At 42.6% G+C, this 19,512-nt stretch overlaps 1 protein-coding gene across 1 annotated transcript; it reads left to right on the top strand.

Moving 5' to 3' along the window:
* The first annotated feature begins 65 nt into the window (after window positions 1-65).
* LOC6494287 (protein kinase C, eye isozyme) lies at window positions 66-3,082 on the top strand. The gene is made up of 11 exons (XM_001960568.4): window positions 66-457; window positions 651-682; window positions 738-932; window positions 983-1,111; window positions 1,166-1,322; window positions 1,379-1,607; window positions 1,661-2,058; window positions 2,117-2,318; window positions 2,374-2,562; window positions 2,624-2,764; window positions 2,819-3,082. Exons 1-11 carry the CDS (start codon window positions 150-152, stop codon window positions 2,969-2,971), a joined length of 2,133 nt encoding a protein of 710 aa, XP_001960604.1. The 5' UTR covers window positions 66-149; the 3' UTR covers window positions 2,972-3,082.
* The last annotated feature ends 16,430 nt before the right edge of the window (window positions 3,083-19,512 follow it).

The following is a 19,512-nucleotide window of genomic DNA, read 5'->3' as shown; positions in this document are numbered from 1 at the left end:
CACTTTGTTGGCTGCTTGTTTAGACTGGCTGCCTTGGGGTCTTCTCCGGTCTGGCCAGGTCATGTTCTCAGTTTCCAAACGGGCCTGAAGCCGCGCGGTCTGAGTCAGCTTTTTTTTCTGGCTAATAGCTTGTGCTGAGTTCTTGTTAGATGGCTGCCGCTGCTGTTGCCACTCCGGGGGCCACGGTGCTCCCCCCATCAGGACCGGCTGCTCCAGCAGGACCCAAGGCCCCAGCCGCCGGGGCAGGAGCTGCCGCTGCTGGTGGTGCAGCCGGGGGCAAGGGACCGGGAAACCTACTAGACATCACCGGCGAGGCCAATATCGTCAACTACATGAAGAACCGTCTGAGGAAGGGCGCCATGAAGCGTAAGGGCTTGGAGATGGTGAATGGGCATCGCTTTGGAGTGAGATTCTTCAAGCAGCCAACCTACTGTGGTCACTGCAAGGACTTCATCTGGTGAGATTTTTCGGTTCTGGTTCGGATTGCGTAAAATTTTCGCCTGGGCTTCATGTGGCTCACCATCGTTAATTTAATTAGTGTTCTGCTGGCTGACATACTTTCCCTTGTTTTTTTCCGTCTCTCTGTTTTTTTTTGCGCTGGTCTTCCGTTTCGCATTGTTGCATTTTGTGGATTTCGTGGACGGGATTAGGGGTTTTGGCAAGCAAGGCTATCAATGCGAGGGTAGGTTGAAGAGTTCCCTTCTTCACAAGGATGTCACAGAATATTTCCCGTTTAGAGTGCCGTTTCAACATCCATCAAAAGTGCTGCAAGTACGTAGTGTTCAAGTGTCCTGGCAAGGACACTGATTTCGATGCCGACTGCGCCAAGGTCAAGCACGGTTGGATCTCCACCACCTACACCACGCCCACTTTCTGCGATGAGTGCGGCTTGCTGCTCCACGGAGTGGCCCATCAGGGAGTCAAGTGCGAAAGTGAGTTGTGAATATAAAAGTTATGAGGAAATATTAAAATCCTGGCTTAGATTGCAACCTGAATGTGCACCAGTCGTGCCAGGAGATGGTGCCACCCATGTGTGGGGCAGACATCAGCGAGGTGAGGGGTAAACTACTGCTCTATGTCGAGCTCAAGGGTAACAATCTGAAAGTGGAAAGTAGGTACTTACTATTTATAACAAATATTAAATTAAATATGAACATCCTTGCAGTCAAAGAGGCTGCTAACCTGATTCCCATGGATACTAATGGCTTCAGCGATCCCTACATTGCTGTTCAAATGCATCCTGACCGTTCAGGACGAACCAAAAAGAAAACCAAGACCATTCAGAAGAATTTGAATCCTGTCTTCAATGAAACCATTACTTTGTAAGTATTTTTAATTAAACTCTATAAATATTGTAGTAATAATGTTATGTTTTTAGTGAACTCCAACCCCAGGATCGTGAGAAACGCCTCCTAATTGAAGTCTGGGATTGGGATCGTACTTCTCGCAACGATTTCATGGGCTCCTTCTCGTTCAGCATGGAGGAGCTGCAAAAGGAACCCATCGATGGATGGTACAAGTTTCTTTCCCAAGTCGAAGGAGAGCACTATAATATTCCCTGTGTGGATGCCATCAATGACATGGCCCGTCTGCGCGATGAAGTCAAGGTACTACAATGCAATAGCTTCTCTAAAATATCTCATAACCATTTTAATCCCAGCACGATCGTCGTCCCAATGACAAACGTCGGATGGACAACAAGGACATGCCGCATAATATGAGCAAACGGGACATGATTCGAGCTGCTGACTTTAATTTTGTCAAAACCATTGGCAAGGGATCCTTTGGAAAGGTCCTTTTAGCCGAGCGCCGCGGCACGGATGAATTGTACGCCGTCAAGGTCTTACGCAAGGATGTCATAATCCAGACGGACGACATGGAGCTGCCCATGAATGAGAAAAGAATCTTGGCCCTGTCAGGGCGTCCCCCATTCCTAGTTTCCATGCACTCGTGTTTCCAGACCATGGATCGATTGTTTTTCGTCATGGAATATTGCAAAGGTGGAGATCTAATGTATCACATGCAGCAGTATGGAAGATTCAAGGAGTCTGTGGCTACGTGAGTTCTTTGGAGATAAAAAATCTTGTCTGATTTCCTTGAACATTTCTTTCTTCAGTTTCTATGCCGTGGAGATAGCCATTGCTCTGTTTTTCCTCCATGAGAGGGACATTATCTACAGGGACTTAAAGCTGGATAATGTTTTGTTGGATGGCGAAGGACATGTCAAGTTGGTGGACTTTGGTTTGAGCAAGGAAGGTGTGACTGATCGTCAGGGAACTCGTACTTTCTGTGGAACTCCCAACTACATGGCTCCAGAGGTGGGTTTTTGGATTAAATTCCATAAAGATCTAAGTATAGGATCTCTTATTTTAGATTGTTAGCTATGATCCTTATTCTACCACCGTTGATTGGTGGTCTTATGGCGTATTACTTTACGAGTTCATGGCTGGACAGGCTCCTTTTGAAGGGGATGATGAGAACACGGTCTTCCGGAACATCAAGGAGAAAAAGGCCGTGTTTCCCAAGCACTTTAGCCAAGAGGCCATGGATATAATAACAAGCGTGAGTTCTCAACTACTCAACTAATAATATGATATATTTTATAGACATATAATCCCCATAGTTTCTGGCCAAAAAGCCGAACAATCGTTTGGGCGCAGGACGTTATGCCAAACAGGAAATAACCACACATCCTTTCTTCCGGCACATCGATTGGGATAAAGCAGAGGCCTGTGAAATGGATCCTCCCATTAAGCCGAAGATAGTAAGGTCTAGCAGAGTCTAAGTAATAGAATAATATTCATAAATTATATTGTAGAAACATCGCAAGGACATCAGCAACTTCGATGAAGTCTTCACCAAGGAGAAGACGGATCTAACTCCCACGGACAAGCTTTTTATGATGAATCTGGACCAGAACGACTTCATTGGGTTCTCCTTCATGAATCCCGAGTTCATAACCATTATCTAAATGTGGCCTAAACGAGCTTTGGAGAAAGTTAACAAAAAGCTTTTGGTTTGAAAAGAAATGTTAAGAAACTTATGTTATGGTGTCCTGATAAACTTGATGTTAAAGCTTTAAGTCTAGCTTTCTTATCTACATAAAAGGATGTTTTTTTTTGGGATTGTGAAACTTTCTCTCTCAGTGAGAGAGAGCTTGAAATGTTAATAGGTAACATTTGGTAACATTCTGGGCCTTTGAAGCCCAGATAGTAAAAGAAAACAGAGACAGTTCCGGACGAGCAGCTGATTTTCTCAGGTCTGAGGCTCCACTCTCTCTTTCTATTGCCAACTCTCTCTAATAGTATTTCCCTCCCTTTCTTGGAGGGGAAAGTCGTGGAGAAAGTCACCACACGAGAGCACCTGAATTAGTTACGCATACGCCGCGTGTGCAGCACTCGAGGAAACCCTTATCAGGAAGTTTCAAGATTGCCGTCCGCCTGGCTAACTAACTAACTTTGCCGCGAATCTAAACTCATCAGGCTGGCTTGAGTTTTCGGTTTATGATTTTTGGTGGGCCAAGGACTATTCCAAAAAGCCAGAACTTGTTGCTGCATTCCGTGCGTGAACTAATGAAATTTCAGCGTTGAGAGAGATATTTCACCAAGCAGGCATTTTCGGCAAAGCCACAGATGCCGAGAATTTGTGTACCGACCGTAAAATTGTTTCGAAAATCGTTTCGTTTTTTGGCACATCGACTATGACTTGGATGGAGGATGGAACAAGGACCAAGGATGGGGTTTCGTTTTGGCAAATAGTTTCCTGGTGGCACGCAAAATATGTCTTTGGCCACATTACAAAAATGAAATTCCCCGAACGCTGAATGCTGGCCAAGTGGAGAATCCCTTGGCAGGATATTTGCGATTTGGGGCGTTCATCAAAAACGACCTACCAGCCAGTTTCAAGGTAAGTGCAATTTTCCGCTGTCCTGGCTTTGGTCTTTTCTTTTCTATTCTGTTTTGGTGTAAGTGCATTTCCCCATTCGCAGTTTCCTTTTGCGATGACAGCATCCTGCTCGAAACTGTTTGCACTCTATTAGCAGCAATTTGCGGGTTTACGTGCACTCTTCACGCCTTTTAGACACGTTCCAATGTCTCTGGACAGTGCAACCGCCGATGTCCTTGTGCAGTCGGCTCTCCTACCTCCTACTTCCTGTGTCCCATCCTATTCTGTCCTGGCCATGTTGGAGTTTGGCTTAGGCATTAGGATGTACTAAAGTGCTTAACACAATATAAATAATGGTCTGAACGCTCACAGATACATACATTGTTTGTGGCGTAATAAAACGCAGCTTCGGTTAGCATAGTTTGCCAGCAAGTCCTTGCTAACTCCCACGGCTAATGAAGCCTTGAGGCTTCGTCCTTGTGTGGGCCGTCCTTGAGTGGCCAAATTGTCAGCTTATAAATCAGTCCTCTAGGATCTCGATAAGCGTAAAAGAAAGCTCTTATAGAAGAAAAAAAAACAACTTGGAATCTGAGGGGGAGCGTTTGATGACCCCAATCTATTGTCTATGACCTGTAACCTGAATAGACTATTGAACGGCTTATTTATTTCTCAGTTTTGAATTCAAAATCAAGCCTCTTATTTGTGCTTAAATGTATATTGTTTTTATCCGTTCTAGACCCCCAATTATTCATGTCTCTGTTTATTTCTTTGTTGGCCGAGAAGTTCAAGTGACCTTAAGTGGTTAAATATATTGTGCAAGTATTTGCTTCGAGCTCGAGAACTTTTTGGGGAGGACCTTGAACATGCTGGGAAGTTATCCTTGCAGTCTGTCAATGTCTGCCATAAAACGGGCTTTGCGTACAAATTGGCAAACATTAAAGACTTAGTCTTGGGATGGCCACCAGACCAGCCACAACATTCAACTCTTTGAACCAGGCTATTTATAATGGGCCTGACAATCTGTTTTCCACACTTCGTTGGCCGTTGTCATGCCTCAATTTCAATGCAAATTTATATACAAAATAAATATATATCTACTTCGTCCTATGTCCTAACACGATAACGATGAAATTGTTACGCCTTACCAAGTGCGTTTCTTATTCATGTCTATTTTGTGGTGCTGCCGCTCTCGTGCACCTAATACCTGTGGTTGCCCCATCACGGTCCCCTCACTCCTCTACCCCCCTCTGACATTCCTTTGCTATCTGTCTGTTTCATACACTGTCACTTCCGTTTCCGCCTGAGCACCCGGACTCAATGTGTCTCCCCCCTTCCGTCATTGGGGGCCAATTTTTTGTTCTGCCACTGCCAGTGCCACTGCCACTAACTGCTTTGCCACTCTTGGCCACTCCTCGGGTCTTGAGGCCCTCGGTCTTATGAGCTGCTGATGACAATTTGAGTGGGAACGGGCCAGGACGAACGGCAGTGTCATGCATATGGCTTTGGTGCTTGGATAGGCCCATAAAATCCACAAAAGCCACAGAATATTGTCATGAATTAGCTGCATGATGCTTTCTAATATCACCGACAAGAATATCTGGCTTAAATCAATGAATTTGTTATTAATACTTAGGTGGCTCTTGTAAGGGCTCTAAACTGTAGAGTCTAGACTATATGCTACCTGGTGTTTTGAGTGGAAAGATAAAAGTACTACCACTTTTCTCTCACTGCATAGGCTGGGGTTCCGCTTACGCCTAATTTCATTGTTGGCCGGATGGCGGAGTGGATTTATCAGCTAAGTGAGTCTCCTGGCCTGGCTAAATATTTAAACCATCTCCCAGGTGGGCTGACTCCGCTCGTCCTGTTGCATTTCCGTTCCTTTCTGGCCTCCTCCCTCTTCCAATCCCCTCTGTTGGATCGCGGGCTCATTCAAAATGCAAACATGGCCTGCGGAATTGTTGGCAGCTGCACGTGGCGCCAGTTTCGAGCACTTAAACAAACAAACTGTTGCCCCTCGTGTTTGGCACGAGGTGTGTGTCTGTGTGTGTGTGAGTGTGCAAGTCATTGTCCCTTCACTGCCTTCACGTATCCTTTTCCCTTGTTTTGTAGCCTTTTTCACAGCTGTGTGCCATTTGGCAGTCGCCCAGATGCAAAGTGCAGGCAACAATTTAAACGTTTTCCAGTTCCAATGATGACGCGCCTCGGAACGGGGCAACTTAGTTACCATCTCACTCGGTCGGTGTGAAAAACTACATTCCCCCATCTGGCATTTCGTTACGTTACCATTTCCGTCCATAATCAAATAAATTGCGGAACAAGTCAAGTGTAAAACACAAATGTGCAAAATAAAAATGGGAAAAGCCCTAGCTGGCACTAGCTGGTAAAAAAAAATGTGTATGTACATGCATAAAAATATTTATATAATCCTGGAAACCCACAATAAAATGTAGCAAATGGGCCACTATAAAAATATAGCACCGGATCCGGAATAGCTAAGAGGGAAATGTTTACAGCCACATTCCTCAGGAGGGCTGATCGTTTTTATGGCCCGAAGGATGGTTTAATAAAATAATATGTAAATTTTTTAAAGAAAGGAAACTCTTAACTTTAAACTCTTACTCTTCATTGAAACTTATAATTGAATATTATGTATCATGATTGATTTATGTCTTGATTTCATAGCAAGTATGTATATGTTTCCATAGAGATGAATTCTTTTTAAGCATATTACCATGTCCAGGTATTGAAAAGGTGGATTTTCTTTTAAAGAATATTCACACGGCCAGGGCTTCTCGGCACATGCCATCAATCTCTAGACCAGGGATGCCCAGTCCCATTGCTCTCGTTCCTCCTTTGTTGTTGGATTGCTCTGTCATATGGGTAGAGCAAAATCATATACGTGTGCTGCTCCCAGTATAGGCAAGGCAAATTACAATAACAATTTTTCGTAGTTTAATAACACTTAAACAGTTTCAACACTTTTCTGGCATTTTGTTGTTGGATTGCCGAAAACTTTTCACTGCAAAAAATCACTTCTTGTTGTGGTTTTGGACAGAATGGTTGACTGTGGAACGATGCATTTTTTCTTTGTCGAAAATTTTCTTTGCGAGCAGCAATGTATTATATGTAATATAATAATAAGCGGAAACAAAAAAATTAATTTGGAAAGGCATTTTATTAAATGCTATGCTAAAGTATCTGCGTCACAAGCCGATATGGAAGCGCAGTAAAAAAAATTCGAAAAATAATTGAGCATATTGAAAATAATTATAATCCTAAAATTAATTCTCAATTATCCGAAAAAATTTTTTTTTTTTTTTCTGTTGAAAATGTTACAAAAATTTTTTTCAGTGATACGATAGAAAAAAAAAAAAAAACTATCGCTCATATGTATTTGTGCTTTTGTGCATAGGTATTGGAATTTGCTCTGTCATAAGCAGTGCTTGGGCACCCCTGCTCTAGACACACAGGCGACTAATAAACACAAACAAAATACATAAATAGACGTTGGAGTCAGAGGAGGGGAGCACACCATACACATACCATACACTGTACACAAAAAGCACACACATAAAGCGAAAGCTGTTTTTATAGACCATACGTGTTGGGACAGTGGGACGGAGATGCCAACCAGGGGCGTAGGGTCGGCTTTGTTTGAGTTCCATTAGGAGGGGAAGAACTTGGTTGGGAAACTTGCTTTGTTGGTTTCGAAAAAGAGAACTTTCATATAAAAAGTTTAAGTTTAAAACTTTTTTTTTTTGCTCTTTTGGGGGCTACCCCCATGCAGAAGATTCTGCGGCTACCCAACACACACACACACACACTCAAACACAGAAAACTTTAACGCAGTGGATAGCAACTATCCTGTCCCTCCTGGCACCGAGTCCTTGTCCCTTTTCTTTACCTCTCGTGCGGTCCAGTGGAGTTTGGCTATTCCCAATGCAAACAACGCGCATGAAATAATTATTCCGCATTGCCAAATGGATGCCACAGGTGGGAGGGCATGGAGGAGTCTGTTCCTCTGTGGCACCACCTCCTGGACCGGTGCTGAGTCCACATTTCCCGGATATATGCATGCCATATATTTTTAATGCTTAGTCCAGCCATCGCGCCAGCACACACGATATTTATAAGATTCGTGGGAATCTAAAGTTGTAGTGGAGAAAAAAATCAAAATATGCGTGCGAGTCCTTGTGCTCTAATTAATAAGTGATGTGTGGGTGGGTGGGGAGAAGCTTTAACGGCACAGTTCGCTGCCTCGTGCCATAAACTACAATACAATGAAAATGAAAATGAAAATGAAAACGAAAATAAAAATAAAAATCAAGATAGAAGGCTTTTGTCCAATAAAATAGACAAAGTAAGTCGCTTAAGTCGGTCGCTTCCACTCTATACCTTTCTCTCTCTCAGCTTGAATCACTTTCTCTTTCGCTCGCCTACCGTGTATCCTTTTTGCTGGCGCTTTTACTTTTCCTAACGGTCGTTGCGCTCGTTCCGCTTCACTGCAACTCAAAAGCGCAGCCCATTCGCATGTGTGAGTGTGTGCGTGAAAGTATGTCCTTCTTTGTATTTGTATGTGTGTGGGTGCGTTTTCTGATTGTCTTCCACCTAACGGTTAAAGTGTGGTGCTTTCTCTTTTCCGCTTTTCATCAAAGCAAAGTTTTTCGCAGCTCAGCTTTCATTTCATTTTGATTTCCAGAGAAAAAAATCAAGAGGTGTCTTTGTTTTCCAAAGGATTTGGTTTTATCCTTTTCTCCGACAAGTCAAGTCCTTTATATTTCAAATAAAAACTTCAGGAAAAGGAATATATTATTTTTTTTTTAAATATTCACTTATTTGTTGGTTTAAAAAGGATCTTAAATTACTATACCCCGTTTCTTAGGGTATATCCTTTTATCAATCTATTAAAAACAAACTTTGTTTTTATAATTCTTCCACCGCCCTCCTTCCCTGCCAGAAGCAACCCAATCAAGCGCAAATACAAAGATATTTTTGGTGCCTGGTGCGTCCTGAGTCCCGCGTCCTGCGTCCTTCAGCAAGGATGCTAAAAATTCTGGGAGCCAGAAGCTACTGCTAAACAGTTTAATAAAAATGCACATAAATTTCTGGACTTGTGCACGAGCTGAATCATATCCTTGAACATGAACGTGGCAAGCATGAGGATACACCTTGGCCCGTATCCTGGCCAAAAATGGCATCCGCTTAAGTGGCCAATTGTTTGGCGTTTATTGCCACTGCGGCAGACAGAGTTGATGATGCCACATTATGCATTGCCGGCCATAAATTTCGAAGGTATCTTGTCTGTTTTTTTTCTTTGTTTGGGGCTATTCTTTTTATTTTGGCGAAAACAGTTTATTCGCATTATTTTGCAAATTGACAAGCACAAGGACATGGATAGGGACAAGGACATCTAATTACTCCCCGCCGTGCACTTGAGCCAGTATTCAGGACATCCCCATCGAGCACTTCATTTAAGCCCGGCTGCCAATTTGCCTTGACAAAAATGCCACGAAGATAGACGGCTCCTCCCGGGAAAAGGACTACCGAGAATGAGAATCTCTAGAGAAAGAGAATTGAGTCGAGTCGGAGAGACACGCACATTGCATACAAATGAGACGAGGGTCGAACAAATGGTTCTGGATTCCGTGTATCGGGGAGATTTTCCTTCTTCTTTTGGGATTAAATGAAAATAATAATATAAATCAGTTTTGCAAATGGGCCATTATAAGGGTTACTAAACAAAATAGATACTTTATGGCAGGTATAATTTTTTAATAAAAAATAAAAGGATTTTCCCATAACCTATTAAAGTTAAGATATTCTAAGATATTCCTAAAAAAAAGGGTATATATTCGGAACATCCTGGTAATATTTTTACGCCCATTCAAATAGACATACGTATTCCACATGAGTAATTTGCGGCAAAAAGAAAAGTGGGAGTAATAAGTGAGTGGAATAAAGCGACTCTTTCCAATAAGCCACACACATCCTTCACACGCACACCCACTACTACACTCAGTCAGTTACGACGACAGATTCAGATACACGTGCCACATCTGCTGGTGCTGCTGTTGATTGTGTTTCTTTTGATTAAAAATTCATGTCATATAATGAAAGTTGGGCCGGAACTAAAGCATATTGGTATTCCAGGGAATTATGTTCACAAGTGAGTGCCGCACGGAATTAGCAGAGCATCTCTCGGCAAATGTTGCGTGCAAATAATCGCCAGGTAAAGGCCAAAATCAGCTCGGCGCCCTTCTCTTTGGACGGCAAAAAAAAAATTGTGAAAGTGGCAAAAAGGTCAAGTGTAAAAAAAACGAAAGCAAATACACACAGGTCCAAAGGGGAAAGGTAAAAATCAGCGGAAAGAACTCTCTCTATTTGCCAGAAATAATTGAAAAAGGCAATGATGAAAAGGAGTGCCAAGATAAATATTTAAATTCTAGATAGAAGTTGGCTATTAGAAATGGCCAAAAGCCAATTTTCACCCGGCAATCAGGTGCTTAAATATGCAAATACAATTTTATATACATATATACATACACAACCTGTTCCTATCCATAGCCATCCAATAAAAGTTTATGTCCATCAAGGATAATCTGCAATTTTGCTGCTTAAATCGCTTAAAGAGCAATTGGCAAGTTTTTTCAACAAATCGCTGCCAGCCACTATAAAAACTTTGAACTGAAAACGGAATTGAATATGAATCCTGATCATCGCCGATGTCCTCATAAAAGGACGCCAAAAAAATAAGGATGCTGCATCAGCTGCTGGCACTGAGATTGAAGCCAAATTTCGGAATTTTTGGTTGTCCTTTTTTTGTTCACATTTCTTTTTTTTTTGTGGGAATGATTTTTTGTGAGTTTTCGTTTCGTTTGGCTTTTATAAGCTGAAATTGCTCAATTGAAAGCGAAAACGGCAGCAGAAGCAGCCACGTCGACCTTTCACTCAAAAAAAAAAAAAATGGAAAAGTTTTCGGTTTCGGAAATAGAAAAGTTTTTTATGTGCGTGTGAGTCTGTTTGTGTGTGTGCGTCCTTGGACGCAAGGAAGCAACAATTGAAGTATATGCCTGGGAACGTGCCTGGGAGCTCGAATGAAAAATCTCTTCCTGAATAAATTCAACCTGCCTTCCCGCCAAGGAAAATCAATAAGCGCGGCAAGAGTTTTGACTAAAAAGGATATCTGAAAAATCAGGTCCTGCAGCATTGCAATAAATAATTGCAAATTAAATGACTTTTGAGTTAATTGGAGGGGGCAGGAAGGGGGGGAGACGACCGGACAGGGGCAGAGCGGAAGGTGCAGGTGGCAGCTCTCAAACAAGATACGAGTCCTGGAAGGGGCAGGGGCAACAATAACAACAAGTAACGGTTGCCAACAGCTCGAACAGGCCGAACGGAAACGGAAATGAGTAGCGAGTAACTGTGCGAGGGAGGACGAAAAAGAAAGCGGAAACAGGAGGCAGGCGGCAGGAGGCAGTGGCAGGAGGCAGAAGCAACAGTTCAACTGTAAAACATTAAATGAAAATGAGGCCCAAGCAAGGAGCAAGCTTTTCTCTTCTCCCGTTTTATTTTTCCTCCTTTTTTTCCTCAGGATGTTCAATGGTACGTTTTGTCGAGTGGCAGGGGGGGAGCACTACAAGAACAAGGATCCGCAACAAGGACGCATAGTTGCGGTGCCGGGGGGCGGCAAGTTTTCGCTCCCTTCAGACCGAATACGAAGCAACAACCTCTATTTGTGTGTGGCTGTGGGCAAACAACGTACAAGCCCCGTTAGTAAGCAAAACATGTTAGCTGGTATCAAGTAAGAATCGTAGCTGGGCGAAAAAAAAAAAAATTAAAGGAAAAAATGGCAAGCCTGAATGGAAACGAGAACGAAAACCAAACGCTTCAAGGCTGTGAAAATTGAGTGAGTAAGGGAAAAAGCTGTGGAAAACCCGAGGCTCAAAGGGATAAGAAGAAACCACAAACTATGACCGCAGATGGGAAGTCAGGCCAGGAAGTATCGATGACAGTAATCCTAGACTGCCTCCGTCCAAAGGCAACCAATAAACCAATCCAAATGCCAAATAATTGCACAATAGTTGCCAGCATAACTGAGCCCAGTAGCCCTGGGAAATAAAAATAAATTTTGATTAACATTTTCAATTATTTAACCTGATTCTTAATCCTGAACTGAAAATTATAATGCCCCAAATGAACTTTCAACGAGATTGGGTTGACCTTTTGTGTCAGCATAATGAAATGTTAACATTTCTGGAATCCCTGGGGTTAAAGGTTATGTAAGAGTTCCTTCTTCTGTTACCTAACCATCTCTCCCTGCCATAGCGAGTGAGTGAGTGTGTGTGTGGGTCTGAGTGGAATCCAGGATTTTGGTTTCCGGATTCAAGTGGGTACAATTGGTGCAACAGCAACAGGAGAAACAGGAGGAGCAACGGCAACTGGAGCTGGCGCCACAACGCACAACGCGTTGCCAATGCCAACTTTTGGCCAGCTTTCTGCCAGCATGATGTTCATTTGCGGTGCACCGCATGTGGCATCATCTTTGCACCATTTCTCCTCCAGCTCCTGCCTGGTGCCTGAGTCCTGCCCCTTCGGGCTACCAAAGAATCAGACCAATCAATGCCCAGCAGCAGTGTGACAATGAGCTCGAGTGACTGCTATGATTTTTGGGCCTTGGCAGGAGGGAGAATTGGCAAGAGCACGTGGTCAGGACGGTGGTGGATGCTGTTCGCTTGTGTTACTCAACGGAAACACCGCAGGAATTTAAGTGCTTCCGTTTTTCCAGGAGCAGCATATGAAATCAATAAACGAAATAATAAGCCAAGAGGGCATGGAGGCCGAGGGGCAAGGGCATGGAGCATGTGGCATATCCTGATAAGTGTGTGTGTATGGGTGTGGGTGACAGGTCAAGGCAGTGAAGAAAATCCAGCAACGAAGCCCTATGGCAGCCTGTCAATATCCAGATGCTTATCCCTGGGTTGCCCCGGTTTCCATCCCACCTACGGTTCCTACAAAATTTTACACACAATTTAAGAAAGAGCCGGAAGTAACGGAAGGCATGTCATGTCGGTGGCACTAAACTACACATTTTAGCCCAGAAAAATCAATAAATTCATATATGGACCATGGCGTGTGGGATTAACAACCAACCAGCAAAAAAAAAAAAAACTACTACTTTTATGTTTTTGGCCAAAACAGAACTGAGATGAAAAGCTTTCAACTGCTAGGCTTTAGTTCCACTCGTTTTTCTCTAAGCCCACACAAGCTCAAATACACAAAAACGTTAGCACAGAAAAAAAAAAATATCTTAGTAGATCCCTTAGAAACTCTTTTACCATTTATTCACCTCACCTTTCGGAAAATATTTCTCCGAGTGTTCAACTAAATGAGATCTGGCAGTTGCCAAGGGAGTCGACTTGGCCCTGCCACATTTGTTAATTACTTTTTGGGCATAGACAGTTTTGTGCTGACCTCAGCGTCAGGCTGTAAGGACGAGGCCCAACCGCCGCACAGCGTCGGCCCCTATCTGCTAAATGAACAATTAAATAATGCCAAGGCCAGGAACAAACAGGTGCGAGAAGTAATCAGATATACAGGTGACTTGAGTGAGGAGCTAGATGGATGTGGAGTGAAGAATTTTCCTCGTCCTGAATGCCGACTTGCCGACTGTCGACTGCCAAGTGCGAAGTTACAGGCCATAAGTTACACAGGACATTGCTCATTGCTCAGTGCCAGCCCAACCATGCACAGCATGCGTAATTATGGGCTCGTAATCAATCCCAGACAGCGGGGATTGGCAAAAAAGGAGCAACTGTTGAGCCTAGAAGACGATGGACAGAACCTCGAAAAGAAAGCAATAAGCGGCAATCGTAAATTCAAATCAAGTGCCTGAAATTGCCAGATAAAAGCAAAGTCTGGCCCACGCCCACGCCCACACATACCCACACATATGCCAGCTATATAAGAATAAGGGTATGAAGGAGTCCTTTTGGTGCTGAACGACTTCTGCTGCTACTGTTTCCGTAAGGATCTAAGGTGGAAGCAGCTGGACTGGAACGGCAATTCTAAGGATACACACGCCAATCACCATTCTATAAAAAGATAAAACTATTAAATAAATGAGTTTTCAAAGAATCATGTAGAATATCCTGATTTGGAGGGCGAGAAGGTTCAAGGGTGAAGGTCCTGTAAGTCCAGGATGTATAAGATCCAGGACTTCCCATGACCATATCTCGTCAATATTCGTCAGATCATGGAATGTCATACCTTCCTGATCTTGCATTTTTGAGTAGTATCATCTGTTGTCAAATACTGACCACAAAAATTTTGACCCAAATTTCGAAAATTTTCAAAGGTTCATGATTTCATCATGATTTTGGCCAAAAATGGGACTAACATTTTTTTGTTCGATTAGTTAGATATTTTTATGCAGTTCGGAGCGGATTAGAACCCTAATTCATAAATGGTATTTCATTTTAAGATTGGTTGAGAAATAGTTGAATAGTTCACTAAAAAGTGAATCAAAATCTTGGATTTTGGCCAAAAAAGGAATATCAACAACTTTGTTTCAATTTTTCAACATTTTGTGAGAGAAAAATATTCATAACTTGGTTAATACTTGGCAGATCCTGAAATGTCATGCCTTCCCGATCCTATATTTTTGAGTAGAATCATTCTCTATTAAAATCTTGACAACTAAAATTTGAGCCAAATTTCGAAAATTTTTAAAGGGTACCATGTACCATCATGATTTTGGTCAAAAATAGGTCGAAAATTTTCTTGTTTTATTTTTAAAAAATTTTGATGCAGATCGAAGGATATTGAATTCTCTGATTCAGAAATGGTATTCCTTTTTTAAATCGGTTAATATTTGGCTGAAATGTTGACTAAAATGTGGCTCAAAAACTGCAATTTGGCCAATAGCCCCATTCCCTATTTTTTTATGAAGATCGTAGTACCTTGTTTATTATAACTTGGCTAATATTTGTCCCACTGTAAAATGTCATACCTTCCCATTCTTGTTTCTTCGAGTAGAATCATTCTCTTTTAAAACCTGACTTAGGAAAATTTGACCCATTTTTTGAAAATTTTTCAAGGGGGTTCATCATGATTTTTGCCGAAAATAGACGCAAAATTTATTTTCCCTATTTCTACAATATTTTGACGCAGATCATAGGAAATTGAAACACTGATTCTGAAATGGTACACCTTTCCCAAATCGGTTGTGATTTGGCTGAAATATTGGCTGAAAAGTAACTCAAAAGCCTACAATTTAGCCGAAAGCCATCTTTCCAGGTCCTTAACTTGAAAATTCTAATCTCATTTCGTAATTAAATACAGTTTTTCATTCCTTTTACTATAAAATAATTACTATAATCTCGAAATAAATAGAACTGATTTTCAGGATAATAGCTGGTCGGCACTGCCTATTTGTACGCCTTTTTATCCCTATCTCAACACTGCCAGGACATCGCACAATTTCTAATGTTAATGCTGCTGCTCTGCTGAGGCTCCGGCTTGCTCTTTGTTGCTATCTGCCATATTCCTTTCGGCTTCTCCTCCAGCCATAACACTTTTAGCACATAATAATAGTCCTGGCCATGCAATTACGTGGGGTCAGAGACTGAGAGAGATGGGACGAGAGAGTGAGCGAGTGCGAGATAACGAGCAGGACAACGACAGCGCTTAAGGAGCAGCGGCGGGTTGGGAGGACACTTAAAGTCAGCAAAGTGTAAAAAGGACCCGATCGATAGCGTCGGGGGCGAAAGACGTTTGACCCCAGGAAAGTTTGCTTTAAGTTGGACATTTAGGCTCAATCTGTTGCTGATAGTTTTGAAATCGCCGAACAAGAGCCAGCTCCTCAAGGAGCCATTCATAAGGGTTTCGATTCGGATTCGGATACAGATTGAGATTCATTAGGCTAGGATTCTCCTCAGTTGAGCGGTTCCTGGGGCTGGCAATTTGATTACGGGCCGACTGCAATCAGGCGGGTAAACAAGTCCCCAGTGCTCGTGGCTGCCAATGACAGTCGATGGCGGCATCTCAAGAAAAAATATATAAAAAATGTATAAGCCTGAAATGGAATACTCGCTTAATGGTTGGCAAATTCAATTTCGATTCCAATCCCGTCATAATGAGCCTCTCGCCGGGTAAATGGGATGTCCTCAGCCATCTCCTAGGCCATGTTTTTAGAGTGTGAGTCGTTTCTGGCCAATTACTTGGCCATTTTGAAAAGTTTAATGCTTTAAACGAAAAGAAAGTAAAACCAACAACCCTAAAACTTTTACCATGTTTGGCAAACACTTTAAATGTTTAGCTGCCTGGCCTGGTTATAAATGACCCTCAACATGGATTTAGACAGGAAAGGTGTGTGGGGCATTCGGATGGACAGGTGACAGGCCTCCTGCTCAGCATCCACTTGCACAACACTCATTTGTCTTATTGAGCGCTTTCACAGGCTACGGGAACACTTGCTCATGCAACCAAAAGATACTTAACCGACACTCGAGATACACTTGCAGTCTGTGTGTGCCACAAGAGCAATTATAAGTGAAACCACACAACTATGTATGCATAAGCTTTTAACTTTTCACTTTCCACACTCATTTCATGTGTCAAAAATCATTTCCTTTTAAATTGGTCTTTTAACACCTAGCCGCAGGGTATTTGAAGCTATTGAATGGAATGACTTTCACCATTTCTGGTTTCTAATTAGCAAATGGCTAAAAGTCCCCCTTCTTCCAAAAGCATCCTTAAGTGATTTGAATACTGAGTCCTTGGCCGGCAAAAAGGTAACTAGAATCCTGGGAAGCGTTTACATTTCAATTCAATATGTTTGAGCCAGATTTATTTTGCTTGCTTACCCATCCTTGGCTGGCAAAAGTTGTTCGTTCTTTCAATATTTATTTAGCTCGGAACTTTCTTGAAGTAAGTTCAAGTTTCTATAGCTCCTGCTGGCTGCTCTGTGGGTGCCTTGGTCCTGAGAGTGTGTATGTGCCTGTTTGGAGGAAAAATGGAAAATAAATTTGATTTATGCCAACAACTAAACCGAACCCATTGTCGCCCATCAGCCCTGGCATTGGTTTTTGTTTGGTTTTATCAAATTGCAAATGCAGCTGCAGCAGTTTCTACCAAGAGAAAAAACTGGGGAGCAGATAACGATTTGCAAATTTGCTTTTTCCATTATTCAAGCTTTAAGCCAGGTCCTATCTTTTTCTTTTTTGGTTTTCTATCAACAAACATTCGGAATTTGCAAGGCACTTCCATTCACCCACATCACTCATATTAATAATTTGCTTTTTCTCTTTGCAAGCCCATTTTTGTTGAATTCCAAATTGGCCCAGAGACAGCAGTCATAAGGGAAAACATCATTTTCGAATTTTCCATCAAAGCGAAAATGTTTTGGGTGTGCCGGCGCCAATGTTTCGATTTCTGTGCCCCAGATGGCAGTTGATTTTGCTCTCGTTCCTTTGGAGCTTGTTGCTCCCAGCCAAATTGGCATAATAAACAATGACAATGGAACCACCAGCCGAGTGCTTGTTTTACCCTCCAACTGGCACATGCAGTATCTGTATCTGTATTTGTATCTGCTATCCAGTATCTGTATCTGTGCCTGTGTTGCATGAAAGTTAGCGGAGGACGACGATGCCGACGACGAGTGATGCATGAATGTGCCACACGTCGACGGGGTGCCACACATGGGCCAACAATGTGCTTTTCGGGGGAGAAGGCATTAGCAACGTGAGGAGCGTGGCACATTAACGAGGCAGCTGGAGGGAGGACATCAATGTTGTCAGGAGATGAAAGTAACTTAAAGTTTCTCTCAAAGAAAACACGATTTCCGCTTCGATTTTTTGCCACAATTTGAGATACGAAAGCATACAAATTTTTATAATCCGTTAGGATTGATTATGAATAAATAAAATCAGAGCTTGTACCTGTAAAGGGATGCCTTATCAATGAACATATCAGGGCCAGGACCTTCTCCGTAACAGCGTATAAGTATGCTATGTTTTTCATCATCAGATCCCAGCTCGGGGCAGTACGATATGTTACATGTTAGTTCGGCAACAACCTCAACAGGTCCTTGGGCCACGATGTCTGACCTAATGATGTAGCCAACAGTGAGGACCAAAAGTTACCACGCCCCCATCCCGCCACCAGTGATTGATGGGAGGATACAAATTAATAGCTTTAATTAAGCGAACATTGGAAAGACGTACATGTCTAAGCCATTCATCATCAGAAGTCGCCCGGGAAGGATTACACCGGGCTTAAAAGGGATCACCGGCGATGGTTATAGAAATGGAAATGTCCTTGCAGTAAGCTGAACAATAATAAATTGTTTATGCTTATGGCGAGTCCCCAAACATTTTGATGTATTTTTAATGCTGTCTTTGTAGGGAATATATGATTAATGGCTTATGCTCCTCCAATGGTCGAGAGTGTTTTTCTTCTTTTTTTTTCGCCCTCAAGTGTCGGCGGTCTGGTGTATTGGTATTTATAAGTCATGGGAGTCGGTGGGTTCGGTTCGTTATTTGTCCTTTAACGATTCAATGAGCTCTAAAACGGTTTTATTGATTTTGTGTTAATATTGCAGCCCAATCCGGGGAATAGGAGGGGCGGCGACTATAAATATTGATATGCACAATTTAGACCGCGACGGAAATGCGATACGTGCCATCCAGCCATCGGGTGGCTTTGCAGTTTAATGAACTGCCCCAGTTTAGTGTCAACCACACATACATAGAGTAGTCCATAAAATGTGTATAGAACCAGGAAATGAATAATATACAGAGTGGATGAATATGGGAATTATAATTTAAATTCCAGGAAAAACTCTTTCATTTTGCGCTGTGCAACTAATTTGGGATATAAAAACCGCAACAGTAGCCTTGGCTTTTGAAAACCACTTACCCGCCCAGGACAATGTGTTTGAAACACAATTTTCGGCCTGTTGATATTGATTTGTCGGTCTCCCAGCCGCCCCACCACCCGCAAGGCAGGGAACCACCCAACCACTTACGCACAGGTAACGATGTGCTAAACGTGCCGAGCAACAAATATGCGGCAGCCACGCACATTTTGTCCTGGCCGCCGCCTCTCCCCCTTGGGGGCAACCCCTGCCAGTCCTGCCAGCCCCGCAGAAGTCGACCCATGAAATTCCATGTCAGTCAGCTGCCAAACCAAATTGAAGTGGAAAATCGAGGCCGTGGACTGGGCGGTGGGTGGTCGGTCGGCGGATGAGTGGGCATCATCATAATCATAATTAGTCTGCTGAGAATGGCAGCCACAACGATGTTGGTCTCGGTCTTGGTTTCGGTCTGTTAAGTGCAAAATATTGTAAAAGAAACAAGAAAAAAAGAATATAAGAAAAATTCTATTTCATAAAAGTAGGGAGCATACTTAATTACTTTGCCATTTGCTTGTTGTTGTCCTGTCTTTTGCTTGATTTGAGCGGGATTTTTATTTTTTATTTATCTTAAATGTTGCCGCTTTCGGCCATTTTCCTTGCACCCCTCGCCCCCGCCATCTTTTCAGCTTAATTTACGGCCAAAAAATGGTAAAGAAAAGGCGGAACTAAGAGGCTGAGATACGAAGCCGAAGCCAACGAAAGTAAACAGAATG

The sequence above is a fragment of the Drosophila ananassae genome, chromosome 3L, assembly GCF_017639315.1.
Source record: "Drosophila ananassae strain 14024-0371.13 chromosome 3L, ASM1763931v2, whole genome shotgun sequence".
Lineage (NCBI taxonomy): Eukaryota > Metazoa > Arthropoda > Insecta > Diptera > Drosophilidae > Drosophila > Drosophila ananassae.
Note: the sequence above shows the minus strand (reverse complement) of the source record. Positions and strands in the feature narration are given on the sequence as shown.

What these genes read in the sequence shown, in the direction of transcription:
- LOC6494287 (XM_001960568.4), top strand. Translation starts at nt 150, where the DNA reads ATGGCTGCCGCTGCTGTTGCCACTCCGGGGGCCACGGTGCTCCCCCCA. An exon ending in GCAAGGCTATCAATGCGAGG is followed by an intron (nt 683 to 737) that starts GTAGGTTGAAGA and finishes TTTCCCGTTTAG; the next exon opens with AGTGCCGTTTCAACATCCAT. An exon ending in TTCAAGGAGTCTGTGGCTAC is followed by an intron (nt 2,059 to 2,116) that starts GTGAGTTCTTTG and finishes TTCTTTCTTCAG; the next exon opens with TTTCTATGCCGTGGAGATAG.